This window comes from Berghia stephanieae, chromosome 5, assembly GCF_034508935.2.
Source record: "Berghia stephanieae isolate SIO BIC M18660-M18661 chromosome 5, UCSD_Bste_1.3, whole genome shotgun sequence".
NCBI classification, from domain to species: Eukaryota; Metazoa; Mollusca; class Gastropoda; order Nudibranchia; family Aeolidiidae; genus Berghia; species Berghia stephanieae.
The window spans coordinates 84,668,964-84,688,175 of record NC_088364.1 but is presented as its reverse complement, the minus strand read 5'-3'; the positions used below and the strand labels follow the sequence as shown (position 1 = coordinate 84,688,175).

The 19,212-nt window shown below is 37.8% G+C and overlaps 1 protein-coding gene across 6 annotated transcripts in view; it reads left to right on the top strand.

The window, feature by feature from the left end:
- Nucleotides 1-19,212, top strand: part of LOC144973753 (RNA binding protein fox-1 homolog 2-like) — a 199,149-nt gene that overhangs the window by 90,484 nt on the left and 89,453 nt on the right. For 2 of the 6 annotated variants that reach the window (XM_078916623.1, XM_078916617.1), the window contains exon 2: nucleotides 6,032-7,002. The exons of the other annotated variants lie outside the window; for them this stretch is intronic. In XM_078916623.1, the coding sequence (XP_078772749.1) occupies nucleotides 6,973-7,002 (30 nt within the window). In that variant the 5' untranslated portion in view covers nucleotides 6,032-6,972. The remainder of the gene's footprint in view (nucleotides 1-6,031; nucleotides 7,003-19,212) is intronic. 6 annotated transcript variants of the gene reach the window in all.

Below are 19,212 nucleotides of genomic sequence, written 5' to 3'. Positions count from 1 at the left end.
TCCCCCTTTCTTCCTTATCTCAAACCCTGCATGCTCAATGCTTTACGATCACGTGATCTGTCCAAAACACTCTTATAATAAATATTCCATTGTGAAAGGATGAAATTAAAACGAATGAAAGCCGCTCGACTCGCGTGATAATCGTCCAGTGTCTAATTACAAACGAATACGAGTTGATGTGTAGAAATTTACCTTGAAGTTTTAGAGCAATGATAATAATCGATTTCACGTTTGAGAATGGGATTGTGTTGATACAGAAGGTGGCTGTCATTTTAGTCTGCATATAAAAATGAGCTTTTAAAATGAACTTTTAGATAGAGCAATATCCACTAAACGTGCCCAACGCGATTTACAAAGGGTCCCTGACCAACAGCAACGCGTATCATATAGAACGAGAAATGGAGTCTGTTAGACGATATTACAATTTTTTTCCGACAGAGATAACGCTGTTAACGGCCAGGTACTCATTTTTCACCTGAGTACGGTGAGAGAATGTGAGTAAAGAGCCTTTTCCAAGGACTCAACTATGCGCCGAGCGAGGCTCGAACCCAGGTCCTTACGCGTGTTTGTGTTTTTTTTTCCTAGAGTACGGCAGTTAGCTGGTTAAACGTTGAACCACTTTCTAATTTTCTGATTATCATTTTGACTACTTGAAATATGCAGGTCTCCCCTCACCCCTTCTCTCCCCCCCCCTCTCTCTCTCTCTCTCTCTCTCTCTCTCTCTCCCCCCCCTCTCTCTCTCTCTCTCTCTCTCGATCTATCTTTCTATCTATCTATCTATCTATCTATCTATCTATCTATCTATCTATCTATCTATCCACCTATCTTTCTATCTATCTCTCTCTATCTATATATCTATCTATCTATCTATCTATCTATCTATCCATCTTTCTCTCTCTCTCTCTCTTTCTCTCTCTATCTCTCTCTCTCTGTCTATCTATCTATCTATCTATCTATCTATCTATCTATCTATCTATCTATCTATCTATCTATCTATCTCTTTCTCTCTCTCTCTCTCTCTCTCTATCTCTCTCTATCTCTCCCACCCACGCCCCCCCCCCCCCACCCTTTAAAGATCTCAGTTATATTGACAAGGAAGGACATGTTTAACACAGTGTAGACCTAAATAAAGTACCGGAGTGAAACCGGATCATACCGGTCGATCGTCCTTACCACAAGCTATCATCATCATCTGTCCGTTGATTTGTATTATTTTTTCCTATTCGTGTAAATTGGTTTTCAAGCCGAATATAGCGTTAACGAATCGATTTGGTATGGACGACCTTGTATAATCAGGTCGGTAGCTGGGCCTAGCATTAGGTTTTGTGGAAAGTATCCTGACTGTTCATTTTACGTTGTAAATAGGGGGATGAATTCCGTCCGTCTCATCATAAGGTTGGATCTTTTGTTGTGAGATTCTAGATATTTTTGTTAGATATAATTTAGACCCAGAAACCCGTTTACTGCTGGGTCAGCAGGGAATGGTTGAGTCGCGGGGGTTGGGATGGGGGCGGGGGTTCCAGATCTTTCTCGGATGGATCCGTCGTTTGTGTTAGAGCTGCCAGTGGAAAGTAATGGAGCTTGGATTCATGTCACTTCCTTTATTTAGACCTGTAAATTCTCAGTCAATTAACTGAAATCAGTCAATTCGTCAAATTCAAATATTTTTAAAAAGGGAAGAAAGAAATGAATAAAGAAAGAATTCATGAATCGTAGTCGATTGACTGTAAAGTTAACTAGGAATGTTCCACAGCCCCACGCATAGCTCATGGGCCGTTGAAATTAATGATGGATATATATTGCAAAGGCTAAGCGACGCTTTTTAGAATTGCCGTGTCTGAACACACCCCAGTGTATTTTCACACAGCCTTCGTGAAATTATTTTTTCACTTTCGAAACCTGTCGTAGCCAATTTTAACTGAGCCGCCGAGCGATAAATTTCACTGTTTCGTCTAAGCCAAAATTGACCACATTTACTTGAAGGACAGGAAAAGTATGAGAAAGAAAAATTCGAAACACCGGAAGTTCGTTATGTAGACACCTTCAAATCGAAAGTTAAATGATTGCTACAAGCACATCTCGATTACCTCATGTTGTAAACAAACTGGTTGACCGTTTCTAAGTTTCTTCACTGATTGGGTACCTAATTACAAGGAACAATGGTAAGTAGCCTAATTAATTCCCTCGCAATTTAGTTTTCTGCCATTGCTTTGCTCAAGTGAGCTTGCTGTTTACCTTTCATTTTGATTCTTTGGATTTTACCGCTACGACGAATTACGAAGAGTTTCAGTTTCAGTCAATTTTTATAGAGCTCATTTACAGGTCTATTTATTCATGCTTATGCCCTTGCCAGAGACAAACCAATTCAAATACTTAGGAACAACTGTACGAGGATATGGGGGCAATGAGATGGAGGTTAAGAAGAGGATATAGGCAGGCTGGAATAATTGGAGGAAGGTAACTGGAGTTTTGTGTGACAAACGAATTTCCGCAAAGCTGAAGGGGGAAATATATACACGAGCAGTTGTAATACCAGCTATGCTATATTGACTAGAGACAGCAGCGACAACAAAGAAACAAGATTAAGAAGTTGAGGTGGCGGAAATGAGGATGTTGAGATGATCACTTGGCTTGACAAGAAAAGATAAAGTGAGAAATGAACAAATTCGAAAGTTGACTGAAGTGAAGAATGTATCAATAAAGATGAGAGAAGATAGATTGAAATGGTTCGGACATGTAAATAGACGAGAGAGGGAGTACGTGGGAAGGAAAGTATTGGACTTACAAATAGCGGGAAAGAGGAAAAAGGGACGCCTAAAGACTAGATGGTTGGATAAGGTAAAGGATGATATGAAAGAACTGGGCCTGGAGGAAGATGATGCGCTGAACTGAGATGCATGGAAATGTGGCATTCTTTATGGCAACACTGCAAAATGCGGGATAAGCTGAAAGTAAGAAGAAGCCGTCCTTGCTTCTTTATCGTAAAACTTACCACAGGCCACCCCCCCCCCCCCCCCCCTGGAAAGTAAAGAAATAGGGCTGTTATGTAACGAATGATCGATGAAATTACTTGCATCGATAACAGAGAGAAATACTTTGCTACGACTATAGAAGGTTAACAACCTCTTGGGGAAGCACGATCGTGGCGTGGCCATTATCGTTGTTAGCCGTTCAATACTCGGGATATAGAGTGGCAAAAGGAATGGGTCTGCGTTCTGTAGGAAAGCGCTCGCAGACGCTCTTTGTCTGTCATTTTTTTGTTTGTTTTGTTTTGTTTTTTTTAAAATTATTATAAAGACTGACAATCATGTGGCATCCTGATTCGTCGGTTGGAAAATAAAAAGTAAGAACGCCGGCAAAGAGTTGGTTGGACGAAGCACGACCGCTTATTAAATTTTAAATTATTATTTATTAAAGTAGTCCTTCATAGCCATTAGGCCCATGGAGACGGAGTTTATCCCGGTTTCTATGGCATGAAACGGACAATAACTATTACTTGCCATCCTTTGGATAGGATGCTAGTCTATCGCGAAATACTTTCCGCCAAATCTAACTGTCCAATATGTCCACGCTGTGGACAAGAACCCGAAACGGCAGAGCATCTAGTCGAAAGGTGTTTTGTGACGATGCTACCAGGCGGGTTCGCGACTGTGCACGAATGCGGACCGGACTTTGCTGATTGGGTCGATTGTCATAACATAATAGTGTGAACCATAAGAAGCTGCCAAATCTAACAGACTCGGCTACCCATTCACTGTTGGGTGGACAGAGGAGATCAGAAAAAAAAAATATCGCTTGCACCGGAGTTCAATCTCGGTCCCTTTGCGTGTGAAGCGAGATGCTCTACCAACTGAGCTGTCGGGACCCCCACTACCGCTTATACTCACACTCAAAGTCATTCATTCGTATACGGAACGCTTGTCCATTATCTGTTTTCTTCCCCCAAATCCAGGCCATCCCCTTTCTCCTTATAGCCAGCCATCACATTAGCAAGTCTAAGGAAGGATTAAGACCCGTTACAACTTCAACTACGACCTAGACTCCAAACTCCAAAGTCCCCCTTTCTAGAGTGCTTTAACAAACTTCGTTTTCAACATTTTCTTTTTCTTTTTATTTCTTTTTTTCATTCCTGTTTTGTTTTTGTTTTTTGTTTTTCGCCCTTTTTTCCAAACGACGTCCCATCTTTTGTCGTTGTCACTGAAAGCATCAGCAAACGAAATTGTCTCCGAATTTGATTTAGAAATAAATGGGAGGGAGAGAGAGAGAGAGAGAGAGAGAGAGAGAGAGAGAGAGAGAAAAGAAGAGAGAGAGGGAGAGGGCGCGATAGATAGTGATAGATAAGGAGAGAGAGAGAGAGAGAGAGAGAGAGAGAGAGAGAGAGAGAAGAAGAGAGAGAGGGAGAGGGCGCGATAGATAGTGATAGATAAGGAGAGAGAGAGAGAGAGAGAGAGAGAGAGAGAGAGAGAGAGAGAGAGAGAGAGAGAGACAGAGACCGTGGTTTCATCACTCACTTTCAATTGGACGATAGACTGCAGGTTTATCCAAATGGTTGCAAGTTATTATTATTGTCCGTATCACGCTATAGAAACCGGGATAAACTCCAGTTTCATGGACCTAATGGCTCTGGAGGACTACTTTTTACCACTTTCCATCCCCCCCCCCCCCCTGCTCGTCATTTCCTATTCTCTCCCATTCTGTTGTTGATTTTTTACTTTAAAATGTTGTGACACCTCCCTTCGTCCCCCTATCCCCAATTCCAAACCCGTCGGGGTCTTTACTCTATTTAGACGTTAATTTCCTGTCCTGACCAGGAAGCTGAGAGAGGCAAAATCTAAAATTCATTTTAAAAATGAAATAAGCATTCAAGCTTATACATGTTATTATGTATTGCTGTTGTAAAATCTTAATTCCAGGAAGTTTTTTTACTCTAAACTTATTTGCTTATTTTTTCATGTTTGGTTTGTTTTGCTTTGTTATATTTTCTTTTTCTTTTTTTTTTTTTTTTTTTTTTTTGGTCGGCTGCTTTTGTTTGCTTGTTTGTTTTTGTTTTGTTTTTGTTTAAACACGATTTTCAGATTTTGTCGAGAAAGCTTGTCCATCAAGAATCGATCGATTAAAATAATCTTGTCAAAAACTCTCAAGCCTGGGACTTCCTAGAAGTCTCAGATATGTGTATTTATTTTATTTTTATTAACTGAAGAAAGTCCCAGGTTTGGGATATTGACCCTTATCTTGTCAAAAAAAAAAAACACACAAAAAAAAAACAAACAACTCTCTTATCGAGTTTTTGATAAGCCGAGGGTCATTTTAATCTATCAATATTTCAAGGACGAGTTTTCTGACCAAAAGTTTAAATAAGCGTTTTTCCAGATTACGTTAGTGTTGGGTTTGCGTGACGCATTACTTTACACACGTTGTCCCACTTAACGAAGGGTGCTCGTATTATGAAAAGGACGTATATCAGTGGACTAGTGCTGTATGAAATGGAAATTTGGTAGACTAAATTAATGAGGCATTGTGAAATCAATTGAGCACGGTGAACCTGATGAAATGCGCTATATAAATGTAATATACTCTGATATAAATCACTGATAACCCCAAAACCAGATTATCTAGACATCTAGTTAATCGACTCTACAATTACCATAATATGTACAAATAGATGCAACGAAATTGACGTCACTCAGGTCTTTGTTATTGTTTTTTGTCACCCTCGTTTATGAGTAATTCTCACTAAACTGTATCAACCAGACTATAGACGTTCATTGTTACACGGATTTTTGTGTGTCGGTCCGTTATATTTCCGGATGGCGATGTCGCGAGCTTCTTAGCCAAGCGCATACTATCTTTTGTGTTAAATCAAGTCCCTAATACCGGTCAGCCGCAAGTATGTGAATGTTGGATACAACCATGACGTAACTATAGTACTCTTTTAGTAGGCCATGGATACAACCCCCCCCCCCCCCCCCCCCCCCCCCCTTTCATCAAACCACAATTCACCAATCTTTCTTCTTCTTCTTTCTTCCTGTAGTCCAGGCAGTAACATTATCAGTTCCTGGGATTATACTACGCATTCATTTATTATTCCTGGCGTGATTTCATGTGACGTACAATAATATACTTGATTATATGTGTGATAATGACATTATAACTATCGACGTCAGCCAACTTTAAACGACTACCACTATGCGGGCATCCTAAGGCCCACATCATCGTCCCCCCTCTGTGTGTGGAATTGGTAGTTGGTGTGTGTGTGTTCTGTGCGCGCGCGCCAGGATTTTTTTTAGTGAGGCCCCTGGTGAGGTCCCGCCCCGCCCATCCTCGCCTATCCCTCCCCCCCTCCACGGAGAAGCACCCCCCAGCGGCCTTGCGAACATCCCTTGGTGAACAGAGAACAGGGAACAGCAACCTCACTGAACTAATCACTCGTCGCATCGCAAGTTGGCTAATCACCTTAATTAGACACATCAGGGGCACGCAACTCTCGAGACCATTGAACGGACTTGTGGGAGCATATTTATTATAATCGTAGTCTCCCTTGTTTCAGCCACAGTGGACCGACTGGACATACATACATACTGCACTAACTTCGCCAAACTGGACAAGACCCCCTAGTCTGGCTAAACTAGGATAAAAAGAAAAGCGAGATCTATACATAAGTTGTTTGACGTACACTGTTGCTATGTTTACATTTATACTGTTTGATTCTTTGTGTGATTCCAAAACGCTACACAAGGAAAAATCGATGCAATTTTAGCATTGCAGTCTTGATAACTATCCCTCGTGTTTCCTGGTTTTTAATAGACTTTTAATTGGCGTGTAGATATGTATAATGGCTAAGTGTTAAACTATTTGGATACGTATTCGATCGGAGATAAAGTTTGGATATTACATCAAATAATCAGCCAATCAAAGCAGGGATTTCATATCTTACTGACATTGTGTGTAGACAACCCCATAAAAACAAAAGCAATGTTGCTGACGGCCCCCATCTACGCATCGGTGAGTACAGATTGTTATCATGCTTTATAACCAGTGATTAAAACCATTGTTTATTAAACCAGTTGTTTACTGTATGGTGCTCTGGAAAACCATGTGTTTAACCATTTGGACAGAAAATTCGTCCTTAAATTAAATATCGAATGATTTAAATGACCCTCATCTTGGCAATGCTCTCAAAGATGGGACTTCGCGAAGTCCCAGGTTAGAGAGTTTTTGCCAAGATGGGTGCCATTTAGATCTTTTGATTTTTGAAGATCTTGTTTTCTGGACAAATGTTAAAACACACGGTGTTCCAGAGTACACAGTTATTTTTTAATCAAAGTTAAATGGTTTTTATACATTGTAATGTCACAGAACGTAGATGTATATATAGAGTAACCAGAAAAGTTAAGTACCAGCGACAGAATATGTAACACTTCTTTTTCAATTTTGTTTTTAAAAAAAGAAGAAAAAAAATCTTCTTTCAAATATAGAATACATTTTTTTTCTTTTCCTTTTTCTTTTCTTGTTTTAAAAAAAAAATTATTTATTTATTTATTTTTGCAACGGAAAAAAAGGCGGATTTATCAATAGCTAAACGATCTGACAATTCTTTCTTGGATAAAACATCAAACCGATGTTAGTGTCCCAAATTCACCCAAGAAACAACACCAGATTCTTGTCGGACTGCAACAGATCAACCAATTGCAATTTAAGAGACAAATGAAAGACTCATCGTTGTTATCGATGCTATGCTCTTAGCCAGAAAACTCACAACTTCCGCCAGCCAAATATAACGTACCAACACACAAAACTGTGTGTAACCTTGAACATTATAGTCTGATTGATATGACTTTAGTGACTTAACAACTCATAAAAATGGCTGGTTAAAAGCGATAACAAACAGCTGTGTGGCGTCAATTTCGTTCCGTCTATATCTTGAAGCGGACATTTTATATTTTCATCCATGAAACCGTTTACAGTTGAAGGGAAAGTCTTTCAATTATCTTAAATTTGGTTGACCTAACATTGTCTAACGAGAAGACAATACAAGTTAACGATTATGTTCCTCCGAACCTAAACGAACGACCAACGTTAGGCGATCGTGTAGGTTCGGGGGACGCAATCGTTTACTTGCTAATGCCAGATCCTTGTCAGGCAGCTTTAGCCAGTCTTAAACCAGGACCCCGCGAGGTCCCAGGTTTGATAATTTTTGCTAAGATGAGGGTCATTAATATCGATACTGAAGGACGAGTTTTATGGCCAAATTTTAAATAACTTGTCTCTCCAGAGTACATTTAACTGGATAAGACATCCAATTGTGAACAAACGCTAACTCTGCTAAAGTCCCAGGTTTGAGAGTTTTTGCCAAGATGAGAGTCATTAAAATCGATCGATTTTTGAACAACGAATTTTCTGGCCAAATTTTTAGATATGTGTTTTTCTAGAGTACGTCAGAGTGCCTATTCGTTCCCTTATTTGTCACGTGAGACGTTAGCGTTTGGTTACCATTAAGTTGAAAAAATGCAGCGTTTGTTTTTCATGACAAAATGTAAATGACCAATGTTTAAATACCATGGATGCACAAATCAGGGAGTCACGAAATCCTCTCTAAGGTGACATCAGCGACTGAACATTTTGAGTTTTGATGATGTTTATTTTGCCTGGTGAGAGGCTTAAAAGCAGACCTGCCTATCATTACGAAAAATCCGTAGTTCTACCAATTTTTGGCTTCAATCACAGAGCTGTATAAAGACATTAGATTGAATTAAACTTGTTGAAAATGAAGTTTTGGTGTCACAGCTTCAACAGTCGTGACGTCACTTCCCTCGTAATGACGCATAGTAACTTAGCAACTGGTTCTAAACTATCGGAACATTGGCGGACGCCCTTATGAAATACTTCTCCGATGAGCATAAAAGGGTATCCAGAGGAGATAAACATTGTAAATCTGATCATGTTTTGACTTTTATACATTCTGATCACATGACATGTGAAAGAGTTCTAGTCAGAATGAAGAATAAAAAGTATCGATTTTCTTTGTTTAGAACCAAGCTGCTGGTTTTTGGGCGGAAGTGACATCAGACTATTGAATCCTATTTGAAGCGTAATATAAACTGGACAAGAGAGATTGGTTTGTTATAAAATAAGTTAGGTGCCTACTATTATTTCCACCCTGAAAACTACGAGATTTTACAATAACAAGTAGACAGGCCTGCTTATAAGTCACCTCGTAAGTATGACACTGTTCGTTGCTCAATCTGTGACCCTACACACATTTCGAAACGGAGAAATGATATCCTCTTTGAAATTTGGAAGTTCTTAGGTCAGGGAAAATGAGGAACTGGACATTTGACAGTCTTAGGGCTAAACCACACCGGAGACTGATTCCGACGACCAGCACTGCCGTCTTCATTCTGCCGTCTTCCGGATACAGACGTCGGGCACGGACAAAATACTAAGAATAAAGAGAATAGCCGCTAGACTTGCCGGTTTTTTTTTCGAACTTGGTATGGGTAGGTCTTGCGGCTCTTCTCTTTATACTTAGTATTTTGTCCGTTCCCGACGTCTTTATCCGGAAGACGGCAGAGGACGTCATTCCCTGGTCGTCGGATCGGTCTCCGATGTGTAATCTGTGGTTAGCCCTAATACATCCTTTGGACAAGTGGGCCTTCCGGACTGTCCTAATTTAATGTACTGTTTGGTTTGGTCTTTATAGATTCACACCCATTTTGACACGTTTTATTATCGTGTGTTGTTTATAATCCGATCATTGAACTAGATAGAAATTAATAAGAAGTCTTTAAAATCATAAAAGCCCGTGGAGATATTTTGACAGTCTCTCTCTCTCTCTCTCTCTCTCTCTCTCTCTGTCTCTCTCTCTCTCTCTCTCTTTCTTTCTTTCTTCCGCTCTCTCCCTCTCTCTCTCTCTCTCTCTCTCTCTCTCTCTCTTTCTTTCTTTCTTTCTTCCGCTCTCTCCCTCTCTCTCTCTCTCTATCTCTCTCTCTCTTCTCTTCTATTCTCTTTCTCTGTCTCTTTTTATTTCATCTCTCCCCGATCCCTTACGCTCAAGAATCCCCCCCCCCCCCTCTACTCCCACCCATAATCACACACACACACACACACACACACACACACACACACACACACACGCGCGCGCGCTCAAAAACACTTTTTCAGACGTCCTTTGTCATTCTTCTGCAAACAACCATCCTCCTCCTACTCCTCTTCCCTTAGCTGCTTTGTGTTACGATGGCTAGTTGGAAATGTCCCTTCAGCAACACTCTTTGTTCTTGATATTTCAAGACATCCTTCCATGGCTTGTGAAACAAGATTGAAGTTAGAACGTTCAGTTTGAACGAAAAGGTTAACAGTTCACTTACTTCATGTCCGAGCTTATAATAATGTTAAATTGGATATTTGCAAAATGGCTGAATTAAATTTAAAGTAATTTTTCGATGCAATTTTCAAATATGACTTGAATGTGTTTAAAGGTTCAAATTAGTTATGTTGACAATATATTTTTTTTATATATTAACGCTCTCCTTAACGATATTTTCAGTATTTCCCCTAAAAATGGCAGGCTTACCCAGCAGAAAAAATGGATTTTAAAAACTCAAAACAATCTCTATACAAAACATCTTTATGTTCTTATTAATTAAACAAAGACCATTCTTCAAAGTTTGTGATGTCCAAAATAAATCTGAATAAGAAAAAATGTATATTGTGTCTGAACAAATGTGACGATTTTGCTGAAGATGGTAAGGAGATGGTTAAGATATATATATATATATATATATATATAATATATATATATATATATATATATATATATATATATATATATATAATATTTATTTATTTATATATTAATGGCAGTCTCACCACATGAGATGATAGACTACCCGGATTTACAGACAAAAGGACCAGGTTCAAATCAGTATTTTTTTTTTTACCCATTAAATGATTGGGTTGCTGATTCTCTTAGATTTTGCGGAAAGTACTATGTTCAGAACTAGCGTGCTACCCTTAGGGATGTGTGTGTGGTTTTTACTTTGTGTACCGAGGTCTCAAGATTATCCAAAAATCCGTATCAAATGTCAATTTTTATATTCACATTCTCATTCTGTCAAGATATATAACTATGTATTCGTATATAATAAAACATACTTACGCGCTCACACACACACAAACACACACGCTCATAACTTTGCCATCCGGAAGTAAACGGACCAACACACAAAACTGTGTGTATCCATGAACGTTTATAGTCAGGTTAATACAGTTCAGTGAGCATTACTCATAAACGCGGATGGCAAAAAACAATAACAAAGACCTGAGTGACGTCATCTTCGAACTATCTATAGATAGTTCTAAGACGACGTCACTCAGGTCTTTGTTATTATTTTTTGCCATCCGCGTTTATGAGTATAGATAGTTCGAAGATGACGTCACTCAGGTCTTTGTTATTGTTTTTTGCCATCCGCGTTTATGAGTAATGCTCACTGAGCTGACTATAAACGTTCATGGATACACACATTTTTGTGTGTTGGTCCGCTATACTTCCGGATGGCAATGTTATGAGCTTCTTAGCCAAGTGCATACTATCTATAGATAGTATGCAGATGACGTCACTCAGGCCTTTGTTATTGTTTTTGCCATCCGCGTTTGTGAGTTGTTCTCACTAAACTGTATTAACCAGACTATAAAAGTTCATGGTTACACAGAGTTTGTGTGTTGGTCCGTTATACTTCCGGATGGCAATGTTGTGAACTCCTTGGCCAAGCGCATTCTATCTATACCACAGATTATAATGTTTTATGACACAAAGTGAGAACTTTTTTATTTTAAAAAACAGCAAAGAAAAAGACCTGACCCCAAGTGTGTACCTGAACTGCCAAGCTATTTCTACACAGGCATGCGTGCTTTACTTCCTTTTTCACTGCTTTATGTTTTAACTTCAACATTTTGTCAACGCAAACATAGGCAAGGTCCAACATCTCTCTCTCTCTCTCTCTCTCTCTCTCTCTCTCTCTCTCTCTCTCTCTCTCTCTGTCTCTCTGTCTCTCTCTCTGTCTTTCTCTCCCTCTCTCTCTGTCTCTCTCTCTCTCTATCTCTCTCTATCTATCTATCTATCTATCTATCTATCTATCTATCTATCTATCTATCTATCTATCTATCTATCTATCTATCTATCTATCTATCTATCTATCTATCTCTCACTCTCTGTCTCTCTCTCTCTCTCTCTCTCTCTCTCTCTCTCTCTTTTTTTCTTCCTCTATATATATATATATATATATATATATATATATATATATATATATATATATATTCTCTCACTCTCTCTACTCTCTCCCTCTTTCTGTCCCCGTGCATTTTCTTCCCCTGTATCTCACATACCCCCCCCCCCCCCCCCCCCCCCCCCCACCCCCCGTCCTTTCACGAAACTCCTAATAAATAAAATTAAGAAGGAAGGAAAAAGAGAGAGAAAGAGAGAGAGAGAGAGAGAGAGAGAGAGAGAGAGAGAGAGAGAGAGAGAGAGAGAGGGGGGGGGGCTAGGGAGAAAGATAGATGGAGGGTTATAAGAGATAGGATAGATAGGAAGACTGACATGGTCATGGTATTGGGAGAGACGTGGAAAGAGAGAGAGAGAGAGAGAGAGAGAGAGAGAGAGAGAGAGAGAGAGAGAGATAGAGAGAGAGATATATAGAAATAGAGAAAGAGAGAGAGAGAGAAAGAGATAGAGAGAGATAGAAAAAGAGAACTAGATAGATAGAGAGAGAGAGAAAGAGAGAGAAGGAGAGAGAGAACGGGAGAGAGAGAGAGAGGGGAGAGATAGAGAGAGAGTTCAATATAACGTTTTTCAAGTGCCACCTTACTTTAGTCAATTCCTGTAGGACTGGAGATTAGCTATTTTTTAAGACAGTCTTGTCAGGGAAAATTGTCAACAAAAGGTCATTATTCTCAATTATTCAGAACTTCTGGACACAGAATTAGACTGGCGGAAGGCTGCCACATAACGACAAAACGTTTCATTTTACATTTGGGCCAGACAACCTTTAATCCAATCCATATTAATCCGGTAAATGAATGAGACCGACCCTACTCGTCTTTTAATCTTAAATCTCTTGAAAAGTGTCTCAGGCTTTAGACTATTTATTGGCAATTGAGAGGGTTGGGGGGGGGGGGGGGGTGTCATCATATATTGTGTATTTTGGTTATATTTCAAGCCAAAATTTAAAAAAAAGGTTTTGTTCACTGAATGGCAGGAAGATGGGAATTGTTTTAATGGTTTAAGCAATAGGCAGACTAAACTTGGTAGTTTTTTACATTCAGTCTTCTTCTTTTATCATTTTGTTTTGTTTTCTTTTGGTGTTTGGGGGGGGGGGGGGATGTTTGGGTTTTCTTTCTTTTTTTTTTTTGTTTTGGGGGGGGGGGGGGGGGGGGGGGGCTTTTAAAAAAATCTCGTCGGGTGCAGAAATTTTTGGGATTGAATCTGACCCAAACGAACAAACAATGGATGATGGTGGCCTTATAGTTTGCTCGAAGATTTTAGACATTAATTTGGCCACGGTAGTATGGGTTTGTTTGTTTGCTTTTGTTTTTTGTTCTTTTGTTTTTTTTTTTTGTTTTTTTTTTTTGTTTTTTTGTTGATGATTTTTTTTGTCTGCTTTGCTTTTTAAATCAATAAATATCGATTTATTAAGATATCCCCCGACTCAGATATCAAAATGTCTCAAACCTTGAGAATTTTTTAACACGTCAAGGGTCATCTGAAGTGTATGATCGAGATTTGATCAAAATGAAGCAAAAAAGTGTTTTGTTCGTAAACGTCATGGTAAGAGATGGAAAGATCCAAATGTCGGGGAGATCTCTGTCTTGTTTCAAACAGAATTCTACCAACCAAGTTGTCGCCCCTTTTATATGTGTCGATGCTTTCATTCAGCGACTGGATGCCTCGTCTGTCGCAAGGTCAATCGATGTTTAGCGAAGCCAGAGACCGAACGGGTGACAATGATCGCACAATTAATTATTCTGATCCCGGCGTTTTGGCCGTCAGGAAAGGCACATATTTCACATTTCCTCACTCGTCTCGGGTGTGAATGAGTACCTGTCAACAGGCTGTGACGAGGGTTTATTGTAAGAGAGATAATTAAATAAATTTTTAAAAATTGACAAATTACAATATTCTTTTAAAAGCTGGTCGTTTCCCTCATGATTTATAAATGGATTTCAGCATTTTAACAGCACTTAGCACACCTTCACACAGCACACCTTCAACGATCATAATATTCTCATTGGCCTCTTTCCTCACGCCAGTTTGGGAGCTTTGCCCCAACCAGTTTTTAGCTCATGTTTACATTTCAAAATGTAAATAATGTAGACGTGTCATTCAAGCTTTGCCTTGAATTCATTCGACCCATCACTTGACGTGGAGAAAAAAGATATAAAAAAGTATATGGAGCCTCTTTATTATCCTGACCACGTATTTTCCAGCATTTTCTGTTTACTTTGTATACTCGTATTACGTATTATTATTCAAAACACGCGTCTCTACATCAATATCCATGTTATATTCACATCAACTGTCTTCTGGGATTATATATTCTCTCTCTCTCTCTCTCTCTCTCTCTCTCTCTCTCTCTCTCTCTCTTTTCTTTCCTTCTTTCTTCTTCTTCTTCTTCTTCTTCTTCTTCTTCTTCTTCTTTCTTCTTCTTCTTTTCTTCTTCTTCTTCTTCTTCTTCTTCTTCTTCTTCTTCTTCTTCTTCTTCTTCTCTCTTTCTTTCCTTTTCTCTTTCTATCTATCAACCTATCTATCTTTCTTTCTATCTATCTATCTATCTATCTATCTATCTATCTATCTATCTATCTATCTATCTATCTATCTGTCTGTCTGTCTGGTCTGTCTGTCGCTGTCCGTCCGCGTTGCTTCTCGTCCGTCCGTCCGTCCGTCCGTCCATCCATCCATCCATCCATCCATCCATCCATCCATCCATCTAATCATCATCTATCTATCTCCTATCTATCTATCTATCTATCTATCTATCTATCTATCTATTTCTATCTATCATCTATCTATCTATCTATCTATCTATCTATCTATCTATCTATCTATCTATCTATCTATCTATCTATCTATCTGTCGCCGGTCCTCTGCCCACCTCCCCCTTTCCCCTCCCCCCTCCCCCTCCACCTATTTCCATGAGGCATTATAAAAACATAGACCTAAGTATTCCTTATGCATCCATCCTTCCCCTTTGAGTGATTGATATTGATAGTGTTATACTGTATACACATATCATATTACAAGAAGGACGGGATCATTTATTTAATGTGCGTGTGTGTGTGTGTGTGTTTGTGTGTGTGTCAGTGCGTTTGTGTATCTTTGGGTATGTACGCACACATGTAGTATAGTGTGTGCGTGTGTGTGTGTGTGGGGGGGGGGGGGGGGGGGGGGGGGGGGGGGGTTAGGAGGAGGAGGTGAAGATCAGCACTCGAAAAAATTCCTCACTAAACTTTAGTACGTTCTATAATGAATATTGATACGGAGTTGTCTGCCTTTTGTTTTATCATCATCATCATCATCATCATCATCGTCGTCATTATTATTATTTTTATTGTAAGTATTTTTATTTTTATTATTTTTTTTTTTTTTGAGAAAAATTATTTTGTTATTATGCATAAAATACGAAGGAAAGAAAAAAAAAAGCAAATATTGAAAATCGGTTATGAAATGAAAATGGCTGTGTGGTTGTTACGTTGCAAACCCTGTCACAATGAGGGATAAAATGGATATACAAATTGGTCTTATCTATTGTTATGCACGACTTATTATAAGTGCACGTCGCTGTGCACTAATGAAATCACATTCTGGTTATCACACATTTGTGACCCATCGCTTCAAACGGTGTTATAACCTGAGTGAACCAATAACAAAAAGCGATTTTAAAATTGAAATGAGCAGAAATGTGACATATTTAGTTTTCGTTACTCTAAGAAGTTATGCTCATTTTTTCCGCAGTAAAACATAAAATCGTATCTCTAGCTAGTCATGTAAAATTTCTGACAATAAATTCACTTTGAAGTATTCAAAGCAAGCCTACATTACACCGTTATGAGGTGATGGGCTGTACTATATATTAGTTAATAATTGATATCTACACGATGGTGAATTTTTAAAAAAATCTTGAAATGGGAGCAGGGTGGCACAACAGTTTGATCTTTGCTTCATACCCCAAAAAAATCTCAAAATAAATCAGTGAGTTCGATTTTAATTTTATGCTGCGATGTGTGGTACCTACATCTCGAGCAAGTCACATTGCTGACGTTCATTTTGCGGCGCTGCGCTGCGGCTGTCGCTTTCGGTTATTCCAGTTTTCCCTTGGAATATTCCCTGAAAATTTGTTTTTGTTTGTATTAATTTTTTAAAAAATAGATAGTTGATGGTGTCGATACCAAACACCAGTACTTTTATTGTTGTTGTCATACAGACATTTCACACAACTTGTACTGATATGGGAGTTCCTCCAATTAAAAGTTCTAATGTCGGTCCCGTCTCTAGTCATACTGAAGCAAAGCATTAAGCTGCTATTGATCACAACAAATGAATTAAGTTATTTTATCATGAAAAGATGATATTATTATTATTATTATTATTATTATTATTTTTAAATTAGTATTATTATTATTATTATTATTTTTAAATATTATTATTATTAATTATTTTTTATTATTAGTATTATTATTAGTATTATTATTATTTATTATTTTTATTATTATTATTATTATTAAATATTACTATTATTATTATTATTTTTATTATTTTTATTATTTATTATTATTATATTATTATTATTATTATTATAATTATTATTATTACTATTATTATTATTATTTTTAGTATTGATTATATATTAGTATTATTATTATTATTATTTATTTTTAAATTATTATTATAATATTATTATTATTATTATTATTATTATCATTATTATATTACATCATCATCACATCATTATCGTTATTGTTATTGTTGTTGTTTTTGTTGTTGTTGTTGTTGTTGTTTTATTTGTTTACCAGCCAACATCAGCAACACGCCTTCACCAGCATGGCACCCAAACCCAAATCAATACATCACCGACAAATTGGTCACAATTCCACCGACCCGACCCCCCAGTCCATCGCCATTGAATACGGAAACTGTAAACGATCAATGATTTGGTGGTGATATGAACACACGCAATATTGCCAAAAAAACACAAACATTACACAACACACACACACACACACACAAAAAACCCAACACACACCAATAAAACATTGCCAACCAAAACAACACTAATAACAGGAGAAAAAAAAAAAGGAAATAAAATAAAATATAACATGGAAAAAAACAAGAAACAAAAAAGATTCGAATCATCATGTGAGGGTTGGGAGATTCTGTCATCAACCAAATGACCAAATTAAAATTTAAATTTATTATTATTATTAATTATTATTTTTAAATTATTATTATTATTATTATTATTATTATTTTTAAATATTTTTAATTATTATTAAATTTAAATTGAGCATTTATATAGCGCAATATCCACTTAACGTGCTCAATGCGTTTTAAAAAGGGTCCCTGGTCAACAGCAACATTTAACATTTAGGACGAACATGACGCCTGTTACGATATGAAAATTTTTTTCGGACAGAACAACGCTTTAAACGGCCAGGTACTCCTTTTTACACCTGAGACGGTGAGAAATTGAGTAAGATCTTTTCCCAAGGACCAACAATGCGCCGAGCGGGGGCTCGAACCCAGGACCTCCGTCCTGATTATTATTATTATTATTATTATTATTATTATTATTATTATATTATTATTATTATTATTATTATTATTATATTTTAATATATTATTATATTATTACAACAACAACAGCTGGAAACACGATATAATGTGGTTTGTAATCGACCCCACCTGTCCAACTTTTAATAATTCAGGGGAGCTAATGGGTGTGTGAAAACCATGTCTGCACGGGGTCCGTCTTCGGCACGTAACGAAGGCTAATTTTTCTTATTTGCCTCTTAATTGATGCAATTTGCCACTGAACAAATAACAGCTCATTACCATTTCAACAAGATAAACGCATTCATTCGTGTTTTTTTTTTTAAATTTTTTTTTTTTTTTTTTTTTTTTTTTTTTTTTTTTTAAAAAGAATTTGGTGAAGTAAGTTATTTTGGTTTTTCATTTTTCTTCCTCTTTTTTGTTTTTAAAATTTATTTTTAAAATTGAAGAAAATTTAAATTATTATTCGTCTTCTAAAATCTGGATAATGATATGATGATGAGAGGGTGATGAGATGATGATGATGGATGATGAAGAGATGTTTATGATAAATAATAATAAATACGGGGATGATAAAATAAGTCTAAATAAGTTATTGACTCTGCCTTGCCTTTGCCACCGCCCAATTTAAGCGTATCCTCTGAACTTGTCCCCTTCAGGCTTGATTTCACCATTAAGCCCGACAAAATTGAAAAATCGCCTGGCTATTCACATGCGAAACCTCTTTTATTTCAACAACAACAACCGTTTCAAAGTCGGGCCTTTTCCACACACTTCATAACTCCTGGACGTCGTCTTTAAATTTAAAAACAAAGCGGACGGAAATTGTCTTCAATTCTTTAAAATTCTCTCTTCATTTTACATATTATTTGTTTTTCAAATTCCCTTCTCCCACGCTCAATGTCCCTCCCCCTATTCACGATTGCATTTTCCTTGTCGAAAGTTTTAGACCTTTGTAATTTCGTTTCCCCGCGTTGTCTTCCAAGATCCTTTTTCTTTCTCATTTTATTCCGAGTTCTATTCCGCGCTCACTGGCCCGCCCTCGCTTCCTTCAGCGTTCGAATGGCAAAGGCCGCCTCGCTACGGAAAAACCCCCAAAAGCAATGAAATTCCCCCCCTGTGTTTGTGTAGGCACATTGACCCGGAAATCGATTCTAAACGCTTCCGGTCTCTGGGGATTCCAGTGATTGGGGGGCCGCATTTGTGTAGTCATGCGAGGAACCTCTGGAATGAAGGATTTATGTATTGCCGGTACTAATCTTGTATCGGTTCCTGTCAAAGAGCTTACAAAGTAAAAAAATAAATAAATAAATAAAAATCAAGGAAACTTTTGCTGAGGAGAACTATAAACATCAGACAAAAGGGGTCGACATTTTTAGATAAAGGAAAATAAA